This window comes from Apodemus sylvaticus, chromosome 12 (genome assembly GCF_947179515.1).
Source record: "Apodemus sylvaticus chromosome 12, mApoSyl1.1, whole genome shotgun sequence".
Taxonomy (NCBI): domain Eukaryota; kingdom Metazoa; phylum Chordata; class Mammalia; order Rodentia; family Muridae; genus Apodemus; species Apodemus sylvaticus.
The window spans coordinates 86,306,252-86,330,857 of NC_067483.1; the positions used below are offsets into that span (position 1 = coordinate 86,306,252).

At 46.3% G+C, this 24,606-nt stretch overlaps 1 protein-coding gene across 1 annotated transcript in view; it reads left to right on the forward strand.

The window, feature by feature from the left end:
- Kif26b (kinesin family member 26B) overlaps positions 1-24,606 on the forward strand; it is a 411,439-nt gene that overhangs the window by 348,842 nt on the left and 37,991 nt on the right. The window contains exons 9-10 of the mRNA XM_052200951.1: positions 208-391; positions 10,038-10,197. Coding sequence (XP_052056911.1) covers positions 208-391; positions 10,038-10,197 — 344 coding nt within the window. The remainder of the gene's footprint in view (positions 1-207; positions 392-10,037; positions 10,198-24,606) is intronic.

Here is a 24,606-nt window from a genome sequence, read left to right on the forward strand (position 1 = left end):
GTTAACCCCAGGCCTCTAAAGGCACACCCACACACAAGCATGCCTATCCACACGTGCACCCCATGCACACATGACAAATGTATGAAAAAAAGCGACTACGCTGAGAATGGCCTATGTGTAGGACCTGGCTACAGAAGGACTTCAGGCTTTACAGAGTGGACTGAGCCTGCAGCCTCAGCTCTTACATTTCTGTCTCCCCCACCGCAGCTGCAGAACCAGAGTGAGCTGCGGGCCCCCACCGCAGAGAAAGCTGCCTTCTTCCTGGACGCCGCCATTGCCTCGAGGCGAAGCAACCAGCAGGACTGTGACGAGGATGACCACCGCAACTCTCACATGCTCTTCACCCTCCACATCTACCAGTACCGGATGGAGAAGAGCGGCAAGGGCGGAAGTAAGTCCATCTTAGCCGGCGCCAGCCCCGGCTCTGGCCAGCTAGCACCCCTCACCTAAGGCCGCAGCACCCTCCCTTAGCAGAGGGTGTGGGTATCAACTGTGGCAGCTCAGTCGTCTGGAGTTCAAGATAATTGTAGATTCTAGGCCTAGGCTCACTTTTTGAGCTGCACAGGGACAAAAGGGTAGCTTTGGGCAATGATAACTTACAAATGGCACTGCCCTGGATCTGTGAAATAATGAATTTGAAAAAGAAAAACAGCTGTTGAACACCTTAGTTCTGTTCACAAGTCCTGCAGGGATCGCTACCTGTATTGCCAGGGTTCTAGAGAATAACAGAGCTTAGAGAATGACTCTCTCTCTCTCTCTCTCTCTCTCTCTCTCTCTGACTTTCTGTGTGTGTGTGTGTGTGTGTCTTCCTACTTCAAAGATCCAGATTAGAAGTAAATCTTTCCACCTCAAATTAAGCAGAAATCCCTCTCAGATGTGCCCTCTATGTGGGGGTTTAGTTCATTCCAGATGTAGTCAAGTTGACAACCAAGTATAGCCATCACCCCACTCTGACTGAAACGATAGTAAGCCACGAGAGGACTTCTCAACATGCCATTCATCACTATGTTGAGTTTGCCCTATAGGCTAGGAAGTAATAGTCATGTTTCTGAATAGTTTATAAATCATACTTTGAAAGAACGGCCAGGTGTGCACTGTTCCTTCTGTGTTGCCTGTATAAATGCTAGCACATTGCTTGCTCTGTGACAGAGCCACACAGCCAGACCCCAGCCCTGTTCACAGTCCCCGCCTGCCTCTTTTCTCAAAGCTAAGACTGGGCATGAAACAATTACTCCTCTTTGCCTGTCGGCAGTGTACACTCTAGGCCTGCCAGAGCTGGGTGCTAACTCTTAACTGAGTGCCTATATATGGGGATCTTGATCCAGGAGCCCAGTGCTCTGTTGATTCACTAGACTTTCTGACAAGACCTGAGCAACAGGACTGGGCTAAGGAGGCAGGGACTCTCAAGAACATCTTGGTAGGGCCTTCGAAGCCCAAGCACCTAACTCCAGTTCTTCTTGAATGATTGTGGATACCAGGAAAGCAGCAAAACCTGAGTGAAGAGAGAAACCTTGTCTTGATAATTATAGGAGGCCCTATTCCAAGGAAAATCTGAAAGTAAAACATCCACCTATGATCCATGAACAGGGAGACACACATAGTTTCTCCTCAAGTGTCCTTGTGACCCAGAAGACTTGAAAAATGTTCCTGGAGATAGTTCCCTGGGGTTCCTGGTGTCCTCAACTGAAAAATCCTCTCTCACCTCATTGCTTCCGTCGGCCTGACCCCTCCCACACTTCTACTCTCTAGAGTTTGTTGGCTTGTCTGCTTGCTTTCACCTTTGTTCTGGTTTTCTGAAACAATGTCTCACTATTTAGCCTGGGTATCCCTGAAGTGGTAATCCTCCTGCCTCAGCCTCCCGAGTGCCAGATTGCAGCCATGTACCTACCACACCTAGCTTAGCTACAGTGTTTTCGAGTCTTAGATGCAGGTTTATTAAGGAATAATTTGTAGCCTGGAAAGTTCTCTTTGCTCTTTATGGTCATCCCTTAGCCCACCTCTAGTCTCTGGAAAGCACTGTTTCTGTCTGCATTTGACCTTTACCCAGAGTTGTATGTGAATCAGTCCTGTGGCCCAAATGGGCCCCTTTGTGCCTGACTTCTTTCCTTTAACACGGCGCACTTGGGATTTGTTTCTCTGGCTAATGTATCACTTGTTGGCTTATCTTCCTTGTTCTTTGCCATCCCATTTTGACTGGCCCTGAGACCTGCCTCCCATCCCCACCAGGTTAATGAATGAAAACAGTTGCCCAGACCTAGGGTTCCACTAGCCAAGGCCACCTGCACAGATCCGGAAAGCAGATGGAGCAGTTCCTCAGGAATCTAGAAACCCTGGCTGTCACTTGTCACTCTGAGAGAGCCCCACCCCAAAGAGTACCGTTGTTAAGTAGGACCAGATCTCCCTGACAGCCAGAGATTGTAAGGGTTTGACTGGGAACAGCTGGACATGTTGAATGGGAATCTTTTAAAGGACAATAATTCTCAGAGAGAAGTCCACACCATGTCAAGCACTTTCATTTAGCGTCACAATCTTGAGGCCAGAAACAGGACTCAGGACAAGACCAGGAGCTCAGAAATCTGCAGCGGAATCATGAGTTCCTTTCTCCCAGCAACCCAACTCTGTAAGTCCCACCCAAGCTGCTTTTTCTGGGTAAAGTCTTAGCAAGTTCCTGTGACAATTGGAACACTCTTACCTTAGTCATTTAAACAGCTGTCAATAGTAACAATCATCGGAGTCTTCAGTGAGTTCTGACAAGGTCAGCAAAAGGAACTCCTGACACCTCTGCCTCAGACAGGGCTCCTAAAGGCACCACGCAGAGAGGTTCAGAGGGCCCAAAGAGTTGTACACCAAGCAGCAGCTCTCTTTTGGTGTTTTTTTTTTATTTATTTATTTCTTCGTCTTATTTGCATCTTAGAACCTGATAGCCAAAGCAAACGGTGAAAATGCGGAAAGATTTCATTGAAGTGCTTCAAATGTAAAAATTTGAATTTCTGACTCTACCACAAAGTAAAAGAACATTCTCTAAAATGAATGACTTGCTCCCAAGTCGGTCCCACCAAATCCTGAACACCTATCAAATATTTAATCTTTTTATTTCTAAGTTGTGCATGAAAATTGCTTTTAAATAATAAATTCAAGTGAAAGGAAAAGGCAGATGCCACCAATGGCTTCCAAACCTCTCAGGTGATGCCTGGTGTGGCAGTAAACTAGATGAGAGAAATGGAGGTTCCAGGCTGCAGAGGGCAAAGGGCAAACGGCTCGCACCTGCCAGGGCTACAACACCTCAAGGGCAAAGATTCAGACCCAGCCTGGAGCCCAGCAGGATTTCAGTGGATTTATGTGCCTAGCCCATAATGAGAAGATTTGGCGTGTTGTTTAAAATGGAAATTTTGTTTACTTATATATAAGTTATAATCCCTGTGGACTTGGCAGCCAGAACTCAATTAAGGGAAGGTTTATTAATTAGTCACCCTGCGGGGAAGCAGGAAGCGGAGCTGTTAACCAACTGGGAGAGGCTTAGCCTGATGATGGATTCAGGGGCGGCGATCTCTGCTGCAAGAACTAAATACATAGTGTGTGTATGTGTGTGCCCAAGTTTTAGACCTATCTATGCATTGTATGTACACACACACACACACACACACACACACACTTAGACAAGAGATGGATAAAACCTTCCAGTCAAAATAGGAAAAGAACATTCTTTGTTGACCTATTGCTGTTTTGTAGATAGTTATCAGGTTGGGCTTAAAATAGCCCCCCAGTTTCCACTACTTTTGGAATATTAGCAGAGTTAATTCTCCCCATTCGTAAGTCCTTACTGTTACATCTATAAGGGCTTGTAGGCTCTGTACAAATTCATCACTGGGGAGAGGCCTTTGTGACCAAGTGCTACTCCTCATAATGGATAACTGTGTCACTTCGGGTTGGTGACACAGGTGAAGTCAGTTTTCATTGTCCTTTGCATAAGCATGGACAGTAAAAGCATCCATTTGTAGGCTGGTGAGATAGCTCCACAGGTAAGTGCTTACCACTCAATCCAGATGCCCTGAATTCCATCCCCAGTAATCATGGTAGAAGGGAGAAATGACGTCACACATGCCATAGCATGCACATACCTGTACTCATAACACACATCATACATATACATAATAATAATTGATAATTTCAATGCATCTCTTTGATGAACAATCTTGTGGATATCCAGCGTCCACCAACAACTAATGCTGGACGTCTGATTCATTCTCACCTGGCTTCCTCCTTGAGAGCCATCATAGTCTAGGCTGTCCACAGATACAGGAATGTGTGACCATGCACTTAGGTATCCTAAGGCATCCACGTCTGCACTCAGCTGCTTACAAGTCTAATCTGACAGCTTCCTTCATCTTGGCTGTCTGGTTTCAGTCAAACACTCTTCACAAAGGCTGCAGAATGACCTAAACCAGCCATGTCCTACCCAGGGCTGAAGAGTTCAAACGGCTCGAAGGATCCCTCCATCTGCTCGGCAGATGTGCTTCTAAAGTGGGCGAGCCTCGCTACTGTGCCCGGCAGTGCCTTCGTGCAGGCTGGTGCTGTGGGTGTGCTAACTACACTGAGAGAAGTTGGTCAGTTCACAGAGACATGAGCAGGTAGATGGATGCACAGTGAGGGACTGACTCCCAGCTCCCTAGCCAGAGTCAGTTATGAACGGATGCTGCCAAACTGTGCTTGCATTTTTAATCTCTCCCACCATCACTGTCAGAACTGCCTCACCTCAGGCTGGAAGGAAGGGAAAGCAACAGGAAGAGTGAAGGATCTCAAGCCTTCTTCCTCCATAAGAGCCTGCCTGTTCCTTACAACTTCCCAGAATCTCCCGACTACATAAGATTCTTCTCCTTAGAAGCCCATAGCAGCTTCTGTCCCATTCTACCGTATAGCTCTCTCTCCCACGCTTGCTGGGCCCCACCAGGCTATGTACTTTCTGAGAACAGAAGACTCTGGTACTCTTGGGTCTTGGGTCTCTGCGGTGCTGGTCCTGTGCCTGCAAGCCAGTGCCCAGGACCTGTGTATTATATTCAATGGAATGTTGCTGTATTTTAACCCCAGCTCCCTCTACCATATAAAACAGCTAGTTTTGGAAATCAAGACCAACTTGTTTGGATTTTGAATTACCTAGGGGATTAGCAAGGCACACCTCCAGGTATGCATGTAAGGGCTATTCCAGAGCTGATAGACCCTGAGGGCTCTGACCTAATGAATGGTTTAATGCCTTGAAATTTTGAGTTGACTCTTGAGAGGTGGGAGAGGCAGGAGCCAGCGTCACTGGAAGAAGCAGATTACTGGGGAATCATATGTTCCAAGGGCAGATCTTGGCCCTTGCCTCTGTCTATTTCTGTATGTTTCCTGGCTGCTATGACATGAGCAGTCTCTTCTACCACACACTCTTGCCACTATGGTTCATTCAGTCTTGCCTCCCGGCGGGGCCAGGCCACCATGGACTGACCCCTAGGAAACTGAGCCTAGGAAAAGTTGTTCTTCTACCTTTTGACTATCTGTCTCAAATATCTAACCCAGCATGCAAACCATCCTTGGGCAGGCTGTCGCTATGGGCACACTAAGTACACTGCCGGAAGCTGGTCAGTTCACACAGAAAGTCCGCTGAACAGGGGAACCATATCAAAAGATACAAGTGTGTGTAACAAGTGTGCATTTATTCATCTTGATCTTAGGGGCACGCAGCGAGGAATTCCCTTCGAGACGACTTTTCGGCTTAATCAAGAACTTAAAAGACCTGTTTGCTACCAACTTTTTCTGGCTTTTGTTCCCCACCCCCCACCCCCACTCTAATTTCTCAGGTACATCTGAGTTAACTTGACTCTTTTCCTTAAGACATCTTCCCAAAACATTAAGCTTGACGTATATATAAATGTTTCGGGCTGGAGAGATGACTCAGTGGTTAAGAGCACTGGCTGCTCTTCCGAAGGTCCTGAGTTCAATTCCCAGCAACCACATGGTGGCTCACAACCATCCATAATGAGATCTGGCTCCCTCTTCTGGTGTGTCTGAAGACAGCTACAGTGTGCACACATATAATAATAGATAAATTAAAAAATAAAATAACTGTTCAAACTTCATATATAATAGTGTTCTATTGGGCTTCTGTGTTATTTGTATTTTAGTTGCATAATAGATGCAAGTGTCATAAACTGTTGATCTCCTGGTAGACTGACAGCACATTGCTTTGGAACCGAAGTGCTTAAACAAAGCAGCCACAAGCTCTTGGCGTGCTGGTACCAGCCAGTGTCTTACAGAGGTGACAGAGTGTGACAGTTGTCTGAGGACTTGGATGTGAATCCCGGTGCCTGTTCTGTAGTCCAGCCCAATCCAATGAGGAAGGCCTGGGAGTGGGAGGCAGACAGCAGTAGTTCTTGGCAGATCCCAGATGATTCCAGACTGCTGCCATATTGGAAGCCACATTTATTTATGTGCAATACAGGCAGAAGGCTATGTGTGTTTCAAGAGTTCACTTTGGGTTTCCATCTGACTCAGCATTAATTTTCGATGACACCATGGGTAACTCTTCTCTCAGCATGGACCTCAGCCTTCCCGTCTACCATTTCAGCCCAATTAATGTGTAATGTAGGCATTAGGTGATAGTAGGAGAATTTAGTATTCCCCAGGACCTAGCTGGTACTCTATTCAGTGTGGTTCAGAAATAGGTTAAGATTAGTGCATTGCTCCCTGTTGGGAAAGTAAAATATGTGGATAATTTGGTTTGGTCTATCTCTGGACTCAAAACATAAAAAACCGGGGCTGAGGGTGTGCTGAGTTGGAGTCTCACACGCCTGAAGCCTGGGTTTGATCCCAGAATCACACAAACTGAGTGTGGTAGGAACACAGTCCTGTTCCCTCAGCACACAAGCGAGACACAGAGACACCAAAGGTTCAGAGTTGTCATCCTCAGCAACATAGCAAGTTCATGGCCAGCCTGGAATACGTGCAACGCTTTCTAAAAATTAAAAAACACAATTGCTCAAGGCAGATTGGACTATGTTCATTTAACTCCTATGTTGTTGGTCTCAGAAATCTGAAAGGCAGATAAGGAGCCTGCTCCTCACCTGTAGTAATTTCCACCGCCTTTGCTCATTTATCGAAAGTGACTCTCTCCATAGGCGCTTGTGGTGATGTAAGTTCTTGACGCTATCAAACAGCCTGCGTCCGCTGATAGAACACCATTCGGGAGAGCGAGATTCTTTGACCCCAAACACCAGTGGGCAGAGGGCACAGAGCAGCTCTTTCCATTGCATAAGGGTGCCTCTCATTCTGAGTCATGCTGGTAATTACAGGTATTTTATAAAACTCTTCAACACACTCTAAGCCATCCTTTGTTCTCTGGGTCCTGTTTCCCTGTGTGTACATTATACATTTTATTCCATTACATCAAATGGACTATTAAGTCTGGAAGTCCAAATTGGTCTCTGTCTTTGCCCTTTCATCTGAGATGTGCGAGGAATACCTAAGCCTTTCCTGCCTATATAATTGGACTGAAAAACAGACGATATTTTGTTTAAAAATACCTGTTTCCCTAGCTCTTTGCCACAAGCTAATCTTGCATGATTTGAAATGATATGGCTTCCCCGAGAAGGGGTTGCCCCTCGGACAGTTGGAAATGAGCAGAATGAGCGTCATTCAATGTCTACTGTGTGGGGACCAAGCTGGAGAAGGGCTCAGCCGCAGTGCTGTGCTTTCTGGAATGTTCCTGGCCAACAGCAGGCAGGGGAATTGAGGGCTCCAAGACGATTTTCCCCAAATTCTTACCCAACATCAAACCATACCTTGCCCTCAGAAATGATCTTTGAGTTCAGTTACGTAGAAGTGTTACTTGAATGTCCCTTACATGAAGCCAACTGCTGATGTTGGGACAGGTATGGAGAATATATGCCTTATGTGCACACACCTATGCACAGGCATGGGGAAGCCAAAGGAATGTGTCTCATGTCTTCCTCTGTGGCTCTGTGCCTCAATCCCTATAGACAGGCTCTCTCCTAAGCCCTAAGGTTCAATCAGTCTGACTGGTCAGAGAGTTTCTGGGTTCTACCCATCTGCACCTCCATCTCGCCCCGCGGTGCTGGGCTTATGGGCTTCCTAGCCATGCCTGCTACTTCTGTGACTGCTGCTGATTCAAACCCAGGTTCTCAGGTTTGCATAGCAAGTGTTCTTACCCACTGAACCACCCTCCTAACCCAACATCAAGACAAAAAAAAAGTATTTCTTTTCTCTTTATTTTTAATGATGCTTTTTCTGGATGTTGACTAAAGGAGCTTTGACAATTTTTAACTTTTGAAATGTTTCTGTGCTATCTTCTTGCTTATTTCTAAGGAGAACTTGGCCACCTCGCTTACCCTCGTTCCTTTGTATGGAACGTGCTTTTGCTCCTTGGGCCTCTTTTCTGCTCTGAGCAGTGTGATTATCATTTGCTTCACTGGTTTTGTTCATTCTTCTTGACTGGGCTTTTTAGATTTGTGGGTTGGTGGTTTCCATCACTTGGGGAAAAGTGTGGGAGGTTATGTATTCAAATACTGCCTCTGTGTACACGCTGGAAATCCAAGCACATATATTTTAGACACCTGAGGTTGTTTTGTAGCCCTTTTAATTTCCTCCCCCTCTCTCTCTCTCCCCCTCACTCTTTACTTTCGTTGTTTATGTTTGTATTTTTTTCTATATTTTATTCTGAAGATTTACACTGATACACTCTTAGATTTGCTAACCTTTCCTTTCGCTAATGTGTAACCCACCATGAACTCTCGGATGTAATCCCAACTTTGTTCTCAATCTCTTCAAGGTTATTGTACACACTTTGTTTTAATCGAGGCAGATCTCGTCCTGCGGCTCAGGGTGGCCGTGTCTCTGTGGAAGCATCTGGACACGGAATGGCAGTAACTGCTTTTCATTGCCTTCTCTGTGGATTCTAATGGCTCTGCTTTTCTGAGTTTATTTCAAAGACTTTTTCATCGCGGGATTGTGGATCTGCTTCTTTTCATGCTCATTTGTGTTTGCTCGTGAACCTTTAGATTTTCCAATCGGACTGTTGGAAGCAGACGCTCCTGGCCGTACCTCCACAGTTTCCTGTGTGCACCTGCTGATGAGCACACAGAGGAAGCTTCCAGAGACTATCTGCAAATCCGAGTTCTTTCCTTTCCAGTGCTCTGCCCTGCCCGTGGCTGCTGCCTTGATTTCTCTAGACTTTGGATTCTTTCTCTCTTGAGTTCATCAGGCCAATGAGGTTCTATCTGGGCTCTTTACCCCAAGCCTGGGAGCTAGATGAGACACCGCAAGTGTCTACTTATTACTCTCATGTTCCTCAAGTGTCGCTCTCCTCTGTCTAATGACTAATGTCTTAAAAACAGCTATTTTATACACATTCTGTTTAGTTTTGGTTGCTTTGGATACAAGATACAGTCTGCTCCCTGTTGCTTTATCGTAGCCTGAATCTGTGGGTGAAATTCTTTGCCTTTCTGAACTTTAATTTTCTCATCTACAAGAAGAGGATGATGGTGCTGAGGTGATTTTGTGTGAGAACTGAGTAAGATAGATGTCCGTGCACCTGGCAGTTGGCAGACACTCAGCAAACACTTGAGTCTCCCCTGCCTCTGCACCTGGATCTCGCGTCTTCCAGATTTTTCCTGGAGTTACCAACCTGGCTAGACTAGATAATCACTCACGAACTGTTGGGGTTTCGACTGGGTAAGTTTCAGAACTCTGTCATCCACTGAACCGTTAGCTAAAACCCTTACCTTCCTACAATGAACCATTTGATCTACAGGAATTATGCTTTTATTTGTAAAATAAAGACAATAGATTTGAGAAGGCTTGTGGTGTGTGGAAGACAATTTAAGAGCCCTGATGGTATTTGAAGTCTGTGCTTGGCTTGTGTGTGTTACCAGATGTTTGTCTTTACCTTTCCCATGATTCCCAGAGAGCTCCAGGAAGAAGAGAAAATGTATTCCCCAGAACTTAACCAGTCTCCCGTTCTCTTCTTGTGTCTTCCCTTGTACCAGTGTCTGGAGGTCGCAGCCGCCTGCATCTCATCGACCTTGGCAGCTGTGTGAAAGCTCTCAGCAAAAACCGAGAAGGAGGCTCGGGGCTGTGCCTCTCACTATCCGCTCTGGGCAACGTCATCCTGGCTTTGGTCAATGGAAGCAAACACATCCCATACAAGTAAGTGACTGGACAGCAAGATGCTGTGTGCATCCCGTTAGAGAGAGCTGTGACTGACTGAGTGGTCTCTGGCCCGGAAGGATGCCCTGAGAGGGGTGCAGCTGAGGGTCAGTCTGGTCTGGGCTATGAGGTCAGTGACAGAGATTAGCTTTAGCTAGCGATCATTTAATGCATCACCTTCCAAATTGGAAAGTGTTGCAGATACTTAACTCTGGCACCGTCCTTATGTGAGGCCTCTAAGACAAAACAGAAAGCTATCCATGGTGGCCTCTCGTCATAATTACCTTTAGTGGGGTGATGTCAGCATCACGTCAGTGGGTCTGCTCCATGGTGTGGCGTGCAGTGACCAGAGAGCAGTGGAGCAGTCAGATTAAAGCCGCCAGAGTTCCTCTCATTAGATATGGATGTCGGGTAAACACATTATTTTTAGTTCAAGTCCGACCCCTTTATTATTGCAAGGACATCACAGGCATCCTGTGTTACATCTGATAGCCCTAGGGTGGGGGATGGGGTATCCATGTCTCATTCCATGGAAATGTTTACCCCATATATAGGCTCCTTGCCTTTTTACCATTACTGCTCCAGGAAGACAGACTCAGAGCTTCTCTCATTTCTGGGAAAGCTCTAAGCATGCCACGTCACCAGTGCTTGTGAATGACCCAGCCTTAGTCACCCCTCGCCGCTCACCCCCATTGCCCAACTCAGCCGTGTCTCCCACCAGCTACAGGAACTTCCACTCATCTTAAAATGAGGGTTATGGCTCTGGGTTACGACTCTGTATTTTATGTGCATCACAGGGAAATAAGATGCAGAATAGGTGTGAAAATCTTTTCTTCCTGATCTAGAAGGCTGTCAGCAATGACCACTGGTGATGGCTATTGTTCTGGTTCGCTTCCATTTTGTCAGATTTAAGTGGAAACAGCGTTTGCCTCACAGAATTACCATGAGTAACCATGTAGGGGACACTTTGTTTTAACCCATAAAAATCCTTTAAATGCCAATTACTGCCGTGGGAGAAATAGGGGACTCGGGGATGTCCTGGAAGTCCTGGAAAATCCTTGTTTTCTCCCTAGTTCTGGTCCAAATTGATAACAGACACCCAGACACCATTTCCCACCAGGAGGATCGTTCTGGGTTGCCCTCAGGGGCTTACCTGGTACTTATAATCCTGGCTCTACCCCTTCTTGAAATTGGTATCCCGGCCACATAAACCCAAGTATGGTACTCCCTGTCCTTGTAAGGACAGTTTCAGGGTGAGGGTTCATCATGTTTTATGATTTCTGCTGTGAAGTAACCCAGAATATTGGGGACCTGGCAAAGAAAAGGGTCCTGGTGGGGGAGAACTAACAATGCTACAGGACCTGGTTGACTTACAGAAAGTGAGGATCACGTCTTTGAACATACAACTTCCTGGGCCATCATGTAGATACAGCTCAAAATGCCACCTTGCAATAAGGTCACTACTGGCTAGGTAGTAATTAGATCACACCTGTTTGATTTATTCAGATTATTGAGTTGATGGTGGGAGGGCTGGGAAATGTAAGCATATGGAAATTTTTGATTAGGTAAAGGTATCTTCCTTCTGGTTGCAGTTTGGTTCCACTGTAAACAAATAGGAAAGCCCCACGAGTTGTTTTTATTACCAGCTCAAGGTCTCTTGTTAGGTTAAACATATTTTTAACATTGGCTAGTCCTAATGGCCAGCCACCTGCCCTCTTGGGAAAGCTGACAAACTGTAATAGAATGTCATCAACCCCCTCTGGACATCCTGCTTAATTCCATGTTAGGAGTCCCTTCCTAACATTTCGGCCACACAGGTGATGAGCAAAGTGTTTATATTGTACATAAACATAAACTTAACGTAAATGTTGTGTCTGCATGAGAACATGTCAAGAGTGGTCCCCTGACCCTAACAGCCATTTGCTGTGGACAAGAGCTTCCATCAGTGACCTTGGTCCTGCCTAACAAATCACTAAAAGCTTGCTGGAAAGCACACTACTCAGTGTCAGCAAACATGGTGGCCTGACCAGCCATGCTATGACCGGGGATCTGTCCTCCTATCCTTTGGTCCATGATGACTGCCATCTTGCAGAAACTTTGAAAGACTTTTGTTCAGATATTTTCTTGTATTCTCAGCCACAGCATAGACTTAGTTAGCATTTGGTGTCAGTGAATCTCCTTTGCAAACTGATCAGTCGACTAGAAGGTATTGTCTTTCAGAATATAGAATGGTAAGACAAAGATTTACTCAAATCTGCCAGGCAGTTGGTGACAAGATCAAGCTGTGTGGCTTTTCCCAGTTTGGGAGACGGTTAGTTGTGGAGGTCAAGTGTCTGGCTGCTCTCTGCTCTCATCAAGTTCTGCCTGATAGATATTGGCTGCCTCTACACAGCAGGGTGTACAGCCCAGCAGGATGGTCCACATTCCCTTCATCAAATGACAGCACTCTAGAGCCATGCTATGCGGCATTGTGTTAGCAGACTAAACCTTTCTGGGCAGCAGGTTTCCCTTTGCTTTGGCTTTCCCAGCAAGGGTATGTTTCTTAGTGTTCCATTCACTTTCAGGGGAAAAAGCAATCCCAGAAAAATCAAACTTCATATTCTTTGCCCACCCTCCCCCATCTCTCCAAAACACAAGACCCCACCCCCCTGCTCTTCATCTGTCACCCTAGACAACTGCTTAGAAGCAGCATTACTTGTGTTTGCTTCTGGGAAATTAACTGGAATGTGCACAGAGGGGATATAACCCGTCTCCATTTCTCTTCATCATTGTACCGGACCATTTGTCTTGTGGGCAAGCCGGAAAGTGAGTTGGGATTCATTACCCATACTGGGTGCTCCCACAGGCACCCTCGATGTGTTCTGAATGGTTCTGATTCTGCAGATGATGTGGCCTCTGCAGAAGACAGGCACAGGCCTTCCCCACCTCAGCCATTATGCAGCTCAAGCTGCCCTGGCTAATCCCTCTGCCATTCATTTATCAGTCCTAAATAGTGACACCATTCAGAAAAGCACAGGGGGGGGGGCACACAAGGAGATCAGCAAGGGCACCAGCCCTCCCCCTCCCAGTCAGCTCCAGCAATGACAGAAAGCACAAATTACTCTCCTCTTACTTCAGGGAGTCTCACACCCAGGGAAATCTGTCCTTGTTCTGAGATTTCTGACAGCACATTTGCAAATTTTCTCCCAGGCTCATTCGTTATAGTTGTCTGCTATTTCTCACCGCTTCTTGCACATCGAGGTGCTAGGAATCTCCACAACTGACAGAGAAGGGGCGGGTGGGGGGGGGAATGAGCAGAGATATTAGCAGGAATTCTCATGCCGCAAACCAGTGTTCTAGGTGTTCTCTTTGGGATCTGGTCCTCGGTGGGGGGGGGGGGGGAGACACTGCAAGGATGGATCTGTCGGGGAGAACTTGGCTTCAACTAAAGTACTCTGATATCCCAGCCCTTCTGAGGATCACAGACTTTCTAGAGACCCCGAAATTCTAACTGCAACTAAGTTCTCTCCAATGGAGCCTGGTCCCTTTTACACGTTGTCTTGTGATGGGTACAAGCCCTGAGAAAGCATGTTCTTCTCACACTGATCCCTCAAGCCCCCAAGGCCCATGAGTTCACTTATAACTGTCACTGCATTTGGAGAAACCATCACTTTAATAAGCCACACAATCCAATATGAGCAGGGGCTTATTATGGGCTTCACAGGAGCCAAACCAGTGTGCTTGAGCTTTTGAAAAATGATGAAGCCTTTTAATTGAGAACTGGCCACTAAAGAGACCAGAGACTTTTTTTTTTTTTTTTTTGTATAAATCTAGGTTCCTTCTTGATGGGTCGGCAGCTGGGAATTGATGTGAAAGGAAGGGGAACAGGCTGCTTGTTGGTTTGATAGCAAGAAAGAGGCTGTGTGTGTTAGGACGATCTCTCATGTGGGCCTAGAGAGCGTCTGTGGCTCCTCCTGGTCTTGTCTCTGTTCTGGGGGAGTTCTATTCTGTGAGAGGAAGCTTGTGGCACACTAAGGTCATTGTCCTGTTGAGCTGGCCACTTCTGCACAGGTCAGTTCTTAAAAAGCACTTCCAAGCTGTCATGCAGTGAGTTCTAGGGGCTTTTCTGGAAAGCCCTCTTAATCTCTTTGCTATTTAAGGAATTTAGTCCCAAAACCTCACGTCTATGTGCTCATTTTGCCAGCAGGGTGTTTGCACTCTGCTCGGAAACCACAGATATTTATTTGCTAATGTCTGGATGCCCCGTTTCGTAAGGTCATGGAATATCATCCTATAACAATCTAATGTTGTGTCTGTCTATGATGCTGCTCTCCGGCAACTTGTGATGTTTTCTCTGTGCCCAAAGATGCCCCATTTGCTCACGGTAGTCACTGGCAAGTGCTGGGCACAGACACCCGTGCCTGTTCCACTTCCCTCTGCTGGAATGGCTCCACAGAGCTTGAAATGCACTGGGGACAGTCTCTCGTCAAACATCAGACTACAAATAAGCTCTCCAGGCAGCAGCTACTTCCAGAAGTCTCTGTCTCACCAAAGGGCCAGAACATCCCTGCACAGCCTGTAGTGGGAACTCTTGCTTCCTCAGACCCAAGTAGGGTAAGGAATCGACATTATTTTAAGGACTTCAGAGCACCTGAGCACAGCAATCCCCTCAAACCAGCAGGCAATACTAAAACCAATGCCAGAGACTCAGGGGGTGGAGGGTTAGTGTTTCATACACAGAGACAGCTTTTCCTAAAATGTTAACACTTCTGTTCATTTGAGAGGCTGTGGGGCGCAGATGCCTGCAGACACCAGGTGCGGCAGCAGGTCTGCCGTTTGGGCCGTACAGGGCCACCACTGCAGGCATTCTCCCACCTGGCCTTAAATATCTCATCACTCATCTGCCTGGTGTCTGGATAGATTTGGGAGTCCTCCACTTTCTCAGAACTGGGAACTCACTGAAGAGGTTTGGGAGACTGGGAAATTGGAGCATGTGTTACAAACCGCTGTTAGCCATGACATCCCACACCCCTGGCGTCACACAGTCCTAGGCCCCTGGATTGAATGTAGATTACTTACAGGTACCATAAAATTAAATAGATACTTATCAGGGAAAAAAATGCAAAAGAATATCAACGCTAAGATTGACTCAAGATAGCATGAAATTGGGGAGAAGCTCTGTGTAAGAATCTCTGTGTATGAGAGAAGCGCACATGTGCATATTTAACCTCCTCTAAATGCACATTAATGCTGGATTATCTCCCCTGATTTACAGGGAGAACATCAATTTAGAACTATTTGCACAAACTCCGGATACCAGTTTATAGCATTCCCTGTTTAGAAATAAAATAACCAAAGTCTCAGGTTGCCAGGCAACTGCAGCAGTGATAATTCTTAGTATTGCTGCTTTAAAAACATTCATTTTATACATTTTAATGACTGTTAGGGAACACAGAGAGCGCGTTCAGAGCATCTCTGGGACGCAGGAAGAAGTTCTTTTTTATGAGATTGTTCAGTATCCTGCTCTCTCTCGTATTCCTCCCTCCTTGCCTCTTCCCTGGCCGGTGGTATTTTCATAGTTCATTATAGAATTTACAGAGACAGTTATTTTTTTTAACAACCCAGGCAGCAATTGTCTGTTGATTAACTCCTCTGGCATGATATGTGCAAGTCATTAGGGGAGAAATGATGTGGTGTGGACTCTGCTAGGCTGCAGCCTGGGTTCGCTCATCATTTCTTACACTCCAAGTTTGATCGGTCCTCTCTGGTCGGGAGAACTACTCCTCCCCCAGCTGGACCCCCAGTATGGCCAGACCCTCATGCTGGTATTTTCCTCTGCCCACTGCTTCTAGCCGCTGTTAGACACTGAAGCCCAGTCACATGAGGACTGAATCGACGCCAGTAGACTCCTCAGTTTCCCTTTGGGTTCTGACTTTATCTCCCCTTAGCTTAGCTTCTGAGCTTGCCCATGGATCTCTCTTCCTTCTAGATTTAAAGTCAACTGGCAATAGATTCAAGGGTGGACTAGGACCTGGAACCCCAAACCCTCTCAATTCCAGCAGAGCAGAGGGGACGTTCTTTGCCCCTCCACAGAGGCCCCAGGACTCAGACTCAGACCAGCAGTGCTGGATCCCTTCCCCAGACAGTGATGTCACTCCAGAGAGGAAGGCAGGGCACAGTCTAGGGGAAGAAGGGGACGGCTGGACGCCATTGAGCTGCTCATCCCGATTTCATGTTTACTGTGTTCCCCCTTCCATGAAGAGAGGAAGAAGCAAGCCCAGGACCTCCCCCCACCTCGACCTTTTCTATTCCTCAAAGGGAATAGAAGCTAATTTATGAACTGCTGGGTCAGAGGAAGAAGGAGAAAATTGTTTCCAATGCTTATTTTCTGGCTTTTCAGCTATGTGGCAGGCAGTTAGCATGGCGTATAAATGAGCTCTCTGTGAGGGATGTTTCTCAATGAGACCGTGGTGATAATACCTCTTACTATGCCACCCAGGCTATGCCAAAAGCTTCATGGATACCTATTTATGACAGAGACTCGTAACCACTGTTCTTATGGCAAAGAGTGGGAAACTGAGGCACAGAGAGGTTCAAGTTCACACACTTGTTACAAAACAGAGCTATGTCACTGTCCCCTAGTGTGTCACTGCTGCCTATATGGGGCCTGGAAGGTTGTCAGTGTCCAGTGAATACTTGTCTATGGATATGAAGTCTCTATGGACCATATGGGTCTACAAAGCCTGAATATAGAGGCTTGTAAGTGAGAGTTTAGACTGGGGAGGGGCCAGAGAGTCCAGTGTGAGCACCCAGGTGGCTTCCGTGACCTCACCTGTTTCTATGATGACTGAGTTGAGTGTCTTAGGATCTTATTGCTGTGAGCAGACACCATGACCAAGACAACTCTTATAAAGGACAGCATTTAATTGGGGCTGGCTTACAGGTTCAAAAGTTCAGTCCATTATCTTCAAGGCCAGAACATGGCAGCATCCGGGCAGGCATGGTGCAGGAGGAGCTGAGAGTTCTACATCTTCATCTGAAGGCTGCTAGCAGAATACCGACTTCCAGGCAACTGAGATGAGGGTCTTATAGTTCATGACCACAGGACACATCTACTCCAACAAGGTCACAACTACTCCAACAGGGCCACACCTTCTAATACTGCCACTCCCTGGGCTAAGCATATGCAAAACATCACACAGGAACTGGTGACTAGGTGTCATTGTCGAAGTGGACCATGAAACAGAGAAGAAAACAGAAAGGAAGTCCCTCATTCCAGTCTCAAGTCACAAACCAGGGCTCAGTCAAATGTCACATGACAGTGTTAAGAGCTGAGCCTAGTAATGGAGGCCTTTGTTCCTAATTACTCTGGTAGTAGAGCAATCAGGAAGATTGCAATTTCAAAGCCAATCTGGGCAACTTAGTGTGCAACTCCGCCTCAAAATAAAAAATAAAAATGGTGGAGGGGTGTAACACAGCTTAACAGCTCAATGGTAGACTGCTTGATCAGCATGTGCAGACCAAGTTCAGACCTCCAAGAACGAGACAGCACACACACACACACACACACACACACACACACACACACAATTGTTCAGTAGGGCAGAGGAAACAGGGTTCTGGGAGCCTGCAGTGGAACCCAGTGGCCTGGGCGCTTCACTTGGCACTAGCCATAGAGGAGCATAGCCAATCGCAGCCATTTCACCTGCCGTGAGAGTCTGCGAAGCCATCTCACATCCCCGTCAGCAGTAAAGCTGTCTATCCCCATGGTACCCACAGCACACAGCCCTCCTACTTTGCCCCGGGAGCTCCAGCGAGAGAAGTGGGTCCCCTTCCCAAACCAGAGATCCGGAGGCTGCCCACAGTTGACAGATAGGACCATGACTGTGGGTTTCCTTCCCTGGGATGGCGCTATCTCTGAGGCATTCCTGAGAGACCAGGCTCCTAGGACCCTATAAGCAGGAGAGGTTAGCCGCTGGGTCCTGAAGTTTGGCTGCATATTAGCTTGGCACTGAAGGGATACGCGGGAGGTGCGGATGATGCCAGGGTTCACTGTGCCTGCGGTAATGAGCTTCCTCAAACATCTGGTTGAGTGTAGAAGAAGCATTAGGAACTTCCCCCGATGAGACAATCAGCCTCACAACTGGAACTTTCTTCACCCTGAGCTCCCAAAGAAGTGCTGTGGCGTGGGACAGCTGTGGTCTCCAAATGAGACTCTAACCACCGCCACCTGGGCTGGCAGAGCCACACCCAGGTAAGGCCAGGGAACATGGATGTCAGCATCACTTCTGGTACGCAGGGACCATTTCCGTCTCCATTTTCAACCTTGTGGTCAGGATTCATTCTTGCCCTCCACTTCAAAATTAGATCCTATGGAGAAAATGTCCGGGAGGCCCTTTGAGAAGATGCATTTCAAAGGCGAAAAGGCCTGTGTGTGAGCATATTCTAAACTTTGATGATCGGGGTTCAGCTGGCACCATCGTAGCATTTTTTCCACTCTGGCTTGGTAAGCAGGTGTTTCTTTGGGCCAAATAGATTATGAGTTCCTTTCATTACATTGGAGCCTTCAGCCCTCCTGGGCAGCACACAGGGAGGCTGCCTGACGCGGATCTAAGAGAGCCCAACTCTAAACTCTGCACAAGACTGAGGAGAGATTAGGTAAACCAGGGACTCACTGAGGCTGAGCGGGTTCAGAAGGAGCTGCCGCAGAAGCCCCAGTTGTATCTGTTAATCCTACAGACCAGGGTGTGATGCATTTGAGAGCCACATCCTTCACAGAATACCAACAATGGCAGCCACAATAGGAGAAGCTTTGAGGCAGAGCCTGTGTGATACAGGCTACAGAGGTTGAAGCAAACCATATCTGTGTGAATTAGAGAGTGGAGTGCGGGGAGGTTCTTCTGAAGAGCTTTCCACATGCGATAGAAAGTTCATGTTGCATTTTAGATCCTGCTTGGTTCCTAATACATAACTGCTATTCACAGAGGGCAGTGTTATTCAGATCGGCCTATAGGAGCAGAGGAGTTCAAGGGCTCATTCCCCAGGGTCTGATGGAGCCTATCAAACACAAACCAGAGCCAGCTGGAGAAGCGCGGAGCCGACTTTCAAGTTTTATTTTAACCCACTTATTCATTTCAACCGCTTCTCCATTCAAGAGTACTCAATGGGTCTTGGTAACAGATAGGGCTCTGGAAATAATGTAGTTGGTGATGGCTCAGGGGCATGGGTGGGGCTGGGGGAAGACATGAAACCCCCAAGTGTGATCTGTGATAATTATGTGCACACTAGCCCTTCACCTGCACAAAGGGAGGAAGGGGCGGGTGGGAGGAAGAAGCCATGGCATCGTCTGCCTTCTCGGATGCACATAAGCTTCCAACCCTCTCCTCATCTACCTACTCCTACTACTGATGCTCAACCAGGTTTCCCTGCCTCCCCACCATCCATTCTTCAAAGCCAGAATCCTCCACAGCTGCTCTGCCCTGTACCATATTGATGGAGAGCTTGGCTGATACCCCCGTGATAAACCACTGAGCTAAACGCAGGACTCCAAACCCATAGCTTATTGTTATCTTTTACGATAACTAATCATCCTATCACAAGCCTTTCTGTTCATTACAGAAAGAAAACATCTGAAGGAGGATGGCTTTTGGTTAGTCCAGGCCAGTGCACATAAGAACCCAAGATGCTCCTGGGCACCCTGAGGGCTCTGTGGTTACTCAAGGATAGCTTGATTTAGGCACAATTAGGCACTGGAAAGGACGGAGCATACAAATGAGTCGGGGCTTAATTCATTAAAAAACTGCCTTGAACATTAATTGAGCTTCAATCAGAGTATCCAACCATAAATTCTCACCTGTTTCACAACTGATTCAGGCTCAATTGAGCATTAATAGATTTTTTTGGGTTCATGCAAATGAGGTGATAATTCATTCTGTTGTGTAATTGAATAATTTTCAAATAGATTTATTCACGGGAACAGTTAAATTGTGCCGTGTTGCCTAATGGAGCACATGATGCTTTCACCAAAGCCAAGCCAAGTTTCACCCCGGAACAATAGACAAGGCACTGGACAGAGCCACAATAGACAAGGCACTGGACAGAGCCGGTTCCGGCGAAGTCACTGCGGATGTGACGAGCAGCCGACCTTAAGACACCTGACGATGTTCACCCAGCCTTTTAGGAGGACCACGACCCCAGATGTTATTTGTTTTTACTTCTCTACTTTTTCTTACTGCTGCAAGTAGGGTCAATACAAATTTGCAGGAAGTGGTTTCTCAGTTTGGCAGCACCCCCCTCCCCCCCATTTGTAAGCACATACTCCCTAGTTTTGTGCCCCAATGCACCAGCCTTCCTGAGAGTTCGCTGTGTCAGCCTGCTTGTTGAGAGACTGTGTTACAGAAAAACAATGTTGACAGTTCCTGAGAAATGACAACGGAGTTTGTTCCCTGGCCTCTACACACATGCACTCAACACATGCATGCATGGGCATGATGTTTTAAAATGTGTTTTCCTTCCCATGTTCCCCGGGAACTACCCAGGATGCCATCTCCTCTTCGAAGCCTTCCTGGGGTCTTCTCTCACAATGTGTTGCTACAGAACAATTATGCTTTTGGTTTACATCACTCAGTCCCCTGGCATATGAATTCATCACGATAATGACAGTCTCCCTCTCTTGGGTTCCATATTAATATATACTTATTTGCACTGACCCAACTTGATCTTAAAGCCTGTGTCTTTAGTGACCAATGTGAATCGACCTGACAAACTTACCTCCATGATCAAAACACAACCCCATCAAGCTCTTTCCAACTGATGACCTGTGAATGGGCGGGCGGGCCTTCCCACTCTGTCTGCTTAAACACACGTTATATCCATGCCTTGTTGGCTCCTTGGAATATCTGACTGCATTTCTTTCTGATATCTGGACAGCCTTTTCCTGTGTGAAGATCTAGGGCTCATGCAAAAAAACTCTGCAGTAAATAGTGCCAGCATCACTCTGAGCAGCAAGTGCTCTGTCAGAAGCATGGACACATTTGTATCGCCTCCTGTGGTCAGAGACTAGTGGGTGGCAAATTTACACGCTGCACCAATTTCATTGGCTTTTCTTCAGTTAAACTACTGAGTCTACTTGATTGACCTGGTCATTGGCAATCACGGGTACTATTATTCCAGGCTTAATTATTGATAGTAACTCTTGAATCACACGCTCCTTTTCATACAACAGTGTGTGCATATATATGAGTATATATGTATGAGTTTATATATGTGTGAGTAGGTATGTGTGCATGTGAGTGTGTGTATTGAGTGTGTGTGAGTGTGAATATATGTATGTTTGAGTATGTGTGTATAGTGAGTGTGTGTATGTGAGTGTGCAATTATGAGCGTATGAATGAATGTATATGTGAGTGAGAGTGTGTGTATATGAGTGAGTGAGTGTGCATGGTGTGTGTGTGTGAGAGAGAGAGAGAGAGAGAGAGAGAGAGAGAGAGAGATTGTAGAATGATGATGAAAGGTTACAGAACTGGCAGTGTTGGAGGAGGCCTTACTGAGGGTTAAGGTGGTAAGGACCCTGTTGTAGACTTGGGTCCAGAAAAAGGGGCTGCATCAAGTAGGGTGATCCATCCAGGAGACTGTCAAGATGGCTCCCTGGCATGTGAACTGAATGTTCTGAGGACAGGTAGCTGCTTCTGCCATCTCAATGACAGTCTGTACATTTATATGTCCACCCAAAACCCACTACTCTCAACTCAGTGGAGGATAAGAAGCCAGCCATGATGACCATGGCCTAGAGCAGAGGTGTAGGGCTCCCCAGATCCCTGCATTTCAATGTGAAAGCAGTTTCATGAAGATTTTATCATAACAGAGCAAAATCGCAAAGTCGTAAAACACTCTCTAAAACACATGGTGGGAACATTCCGTGGTTAAAGAAAAGTCAAGAAAGCTCAGCTGGAGGCCTCAGATGCTGTCTGGTGACTCAGACTATCCTTTTGGTTGGTGGAATCTAGGGTTTTCTTAAGCGAATACACTCCAAAAGGTTTTTACTGTTAGCCACAGGATGTTAGTTAGGGCCAACACAGGAGTAGGCAAAGGATGACTTTTTAGAGGACTAAAGAGAGCCAGAGATTAATTGTAGTTCCGCTCTGGACATTCCAACCTCTTTAGAGCCACTGAAGATCCAATCCGTGAGTGAGCCTTCCAGGTTTCAGTGGAAAGGTGCAGCTTTTCTGAGAACTTTCATTCATACAGATGATCTGGGTTTCAGTGTGCAACCATTCATTGGTCTGGAGAGCTCTTTAAGTTCACAGGTTGGGTTTTGCTGTCGGGTTTTAATCAGCTCCTGTGTCCACACATTTCCTGATTTAATTTGGTAAGCCCAGAAAAGGTGGCCTCTCCCTCTCTACTGCCTGATTAGCTGAGCTGTGGGCCTGTGCAGGACACAGGGAGATGCTGATCTTATGCAAACAAGATGCAGAGTCACTCTGCCTTAGCATGGGTTCTCAAAGTGGACAGTGCACTGTTTTGTCAGTGGTGTCACTCAGGGCCTGAAAGCCACTGATCTAGGTAATGGGCAACAACTTAGAGCAGCTAGGCCTCTCTGCTCTCTGCAATTAAAAAACAAAAACAAAAAAAAACAGTTGCCCTGCTCCCCTCCACCCCGAATTCTGACCTTTGCTCCTCATCCCTACCTGTGGTCTCCCAGTCTCTGATGCTCCTCCCTTTTCTCAAAGGCTGGTTCCTCTGCATCTCTGTTACCTGTTGTTATTCCATCCCAACCCCACCCTCCATTTTCCCCTTTATATTTTGTCTGGCTGTCTAGTTATTTAAAGGTGAAGGCTAAACCCAGATCTGTTTTTTAAACAGAGCCCAGAGCAGGAATAGGTCCTTCCTGGTCATTTTGTTGTTGTTTATTTCTTTGAACATCTTAATTTCCTTAAAGATGTTAATCAACTTTCTGTTGTTTACTTGAGATCCATGTGTTCATCTCAACCAGCCATCTGCGGTTCCTGCTGGATCTATGTCCTGGTGCCTCCCGCCCTCCTGTGTTTATTGTCGTCTGGGGACTGCTCCTTTGTGTTGGCATTTTATTCCTGAGACCTGGATAAAGAAGGTTTACTTTACAGAGTGTTTGTATTTTAGTTCTACGAGGTGCCAGCTAAAGATAGTCTAAATTGTATTCTCAGCTTGAAATATTTTGGACCACCCAGATCCTGAGACTCCAGACGATCAGGCCTGCGTGTTATTCAGACTGAGGTTCCAAATTCTTAGGACGATTTCCTTTCCACTGTTTTGGTGTTTTAGAGGACAAGAAAATCATGTCCTCAATATGGGAGAGGAACATTTGTTGGAGAAGGAGAATTTCCTAATAAAATGTCCATATTGGACTGGTCAGGATCTCTGTCTTTCTATTTCACAAACCAAGCCCACCCCAGCCCAGGCCACAGAAAAACTAAAGCCTGTGGGAGTGGCTGGGTGGCTGGCAGACAGCTGCACGGTGAAAGCAAGCCTTGCTATGCTGCTTCTCCAGAGTCCCCGGCTTTCACTAAAGATTGTCTTGCTCTTTTGCAAGCTCAACAATGCATTTAATATGATTTTTACAGCTATCCACATTGTGTAACTGTGCTTGGAAAGATCTTTTGAGGACCTGACCAGCAGACTGTTCTTTTTCCATGTCACTCACACATTCTCTCTCTTCTGAGGAGTATCTGAACGTAGACTCTGGAGACACTGGGGATCCATAAGACAGTCCAGTCCATCCCCTTCAGAATTAACTCTGACGGCTTAGCCTGTTGGCTAAGATCACATGCAAACTTTGTCTCCAATATTCTTACAAAATGAAAAATATCACTGCACATCAAGGAAAAGCAGTTAAAACTTCTTGATTGCTTCTCTGAATGTTAAGGAAAATGATTTCAGATATAGCTTAATGTACTTTGCTCTGCCTCTGTCTTACCTGGTTAGGATTTTACAATGTTTACTGCTCATGTTCCTGAAAGACCCAGGTGGGAGCCAGTGGGAGGAAGTTAGGTCATTGGACTCTGTCATTCCACTCTGACCCCTTGCTTCCGGGCTCCCAAAGGGTGATCAACCTTGCTCCCTCACACACAAATATTTAACCTTAACACAGGCCAACAAGGCCAATGGGCCATGGAATGAAATCTCTGAAACTGTGAGTCCAAATAAACCTTTTAACCCTTTAAGTTGATTGCCCCCAGTATTTTTGTTATAGTCTCTGACATGTAATCATGACAGTGCTGTTTTCCTTACTTAATGCTGTATTTTTCAATGATTATCTTAAAACCATCATGATTTTTTTGTGATAACATATAAAATTATCTGTGTATTTTGATAACTGTAACTTTCCTTTCTCCTGGCACACTAGAAATGTATGTGCCCTCCAATCTATAGTATGTTTGTTTCAGTGGGTTACAT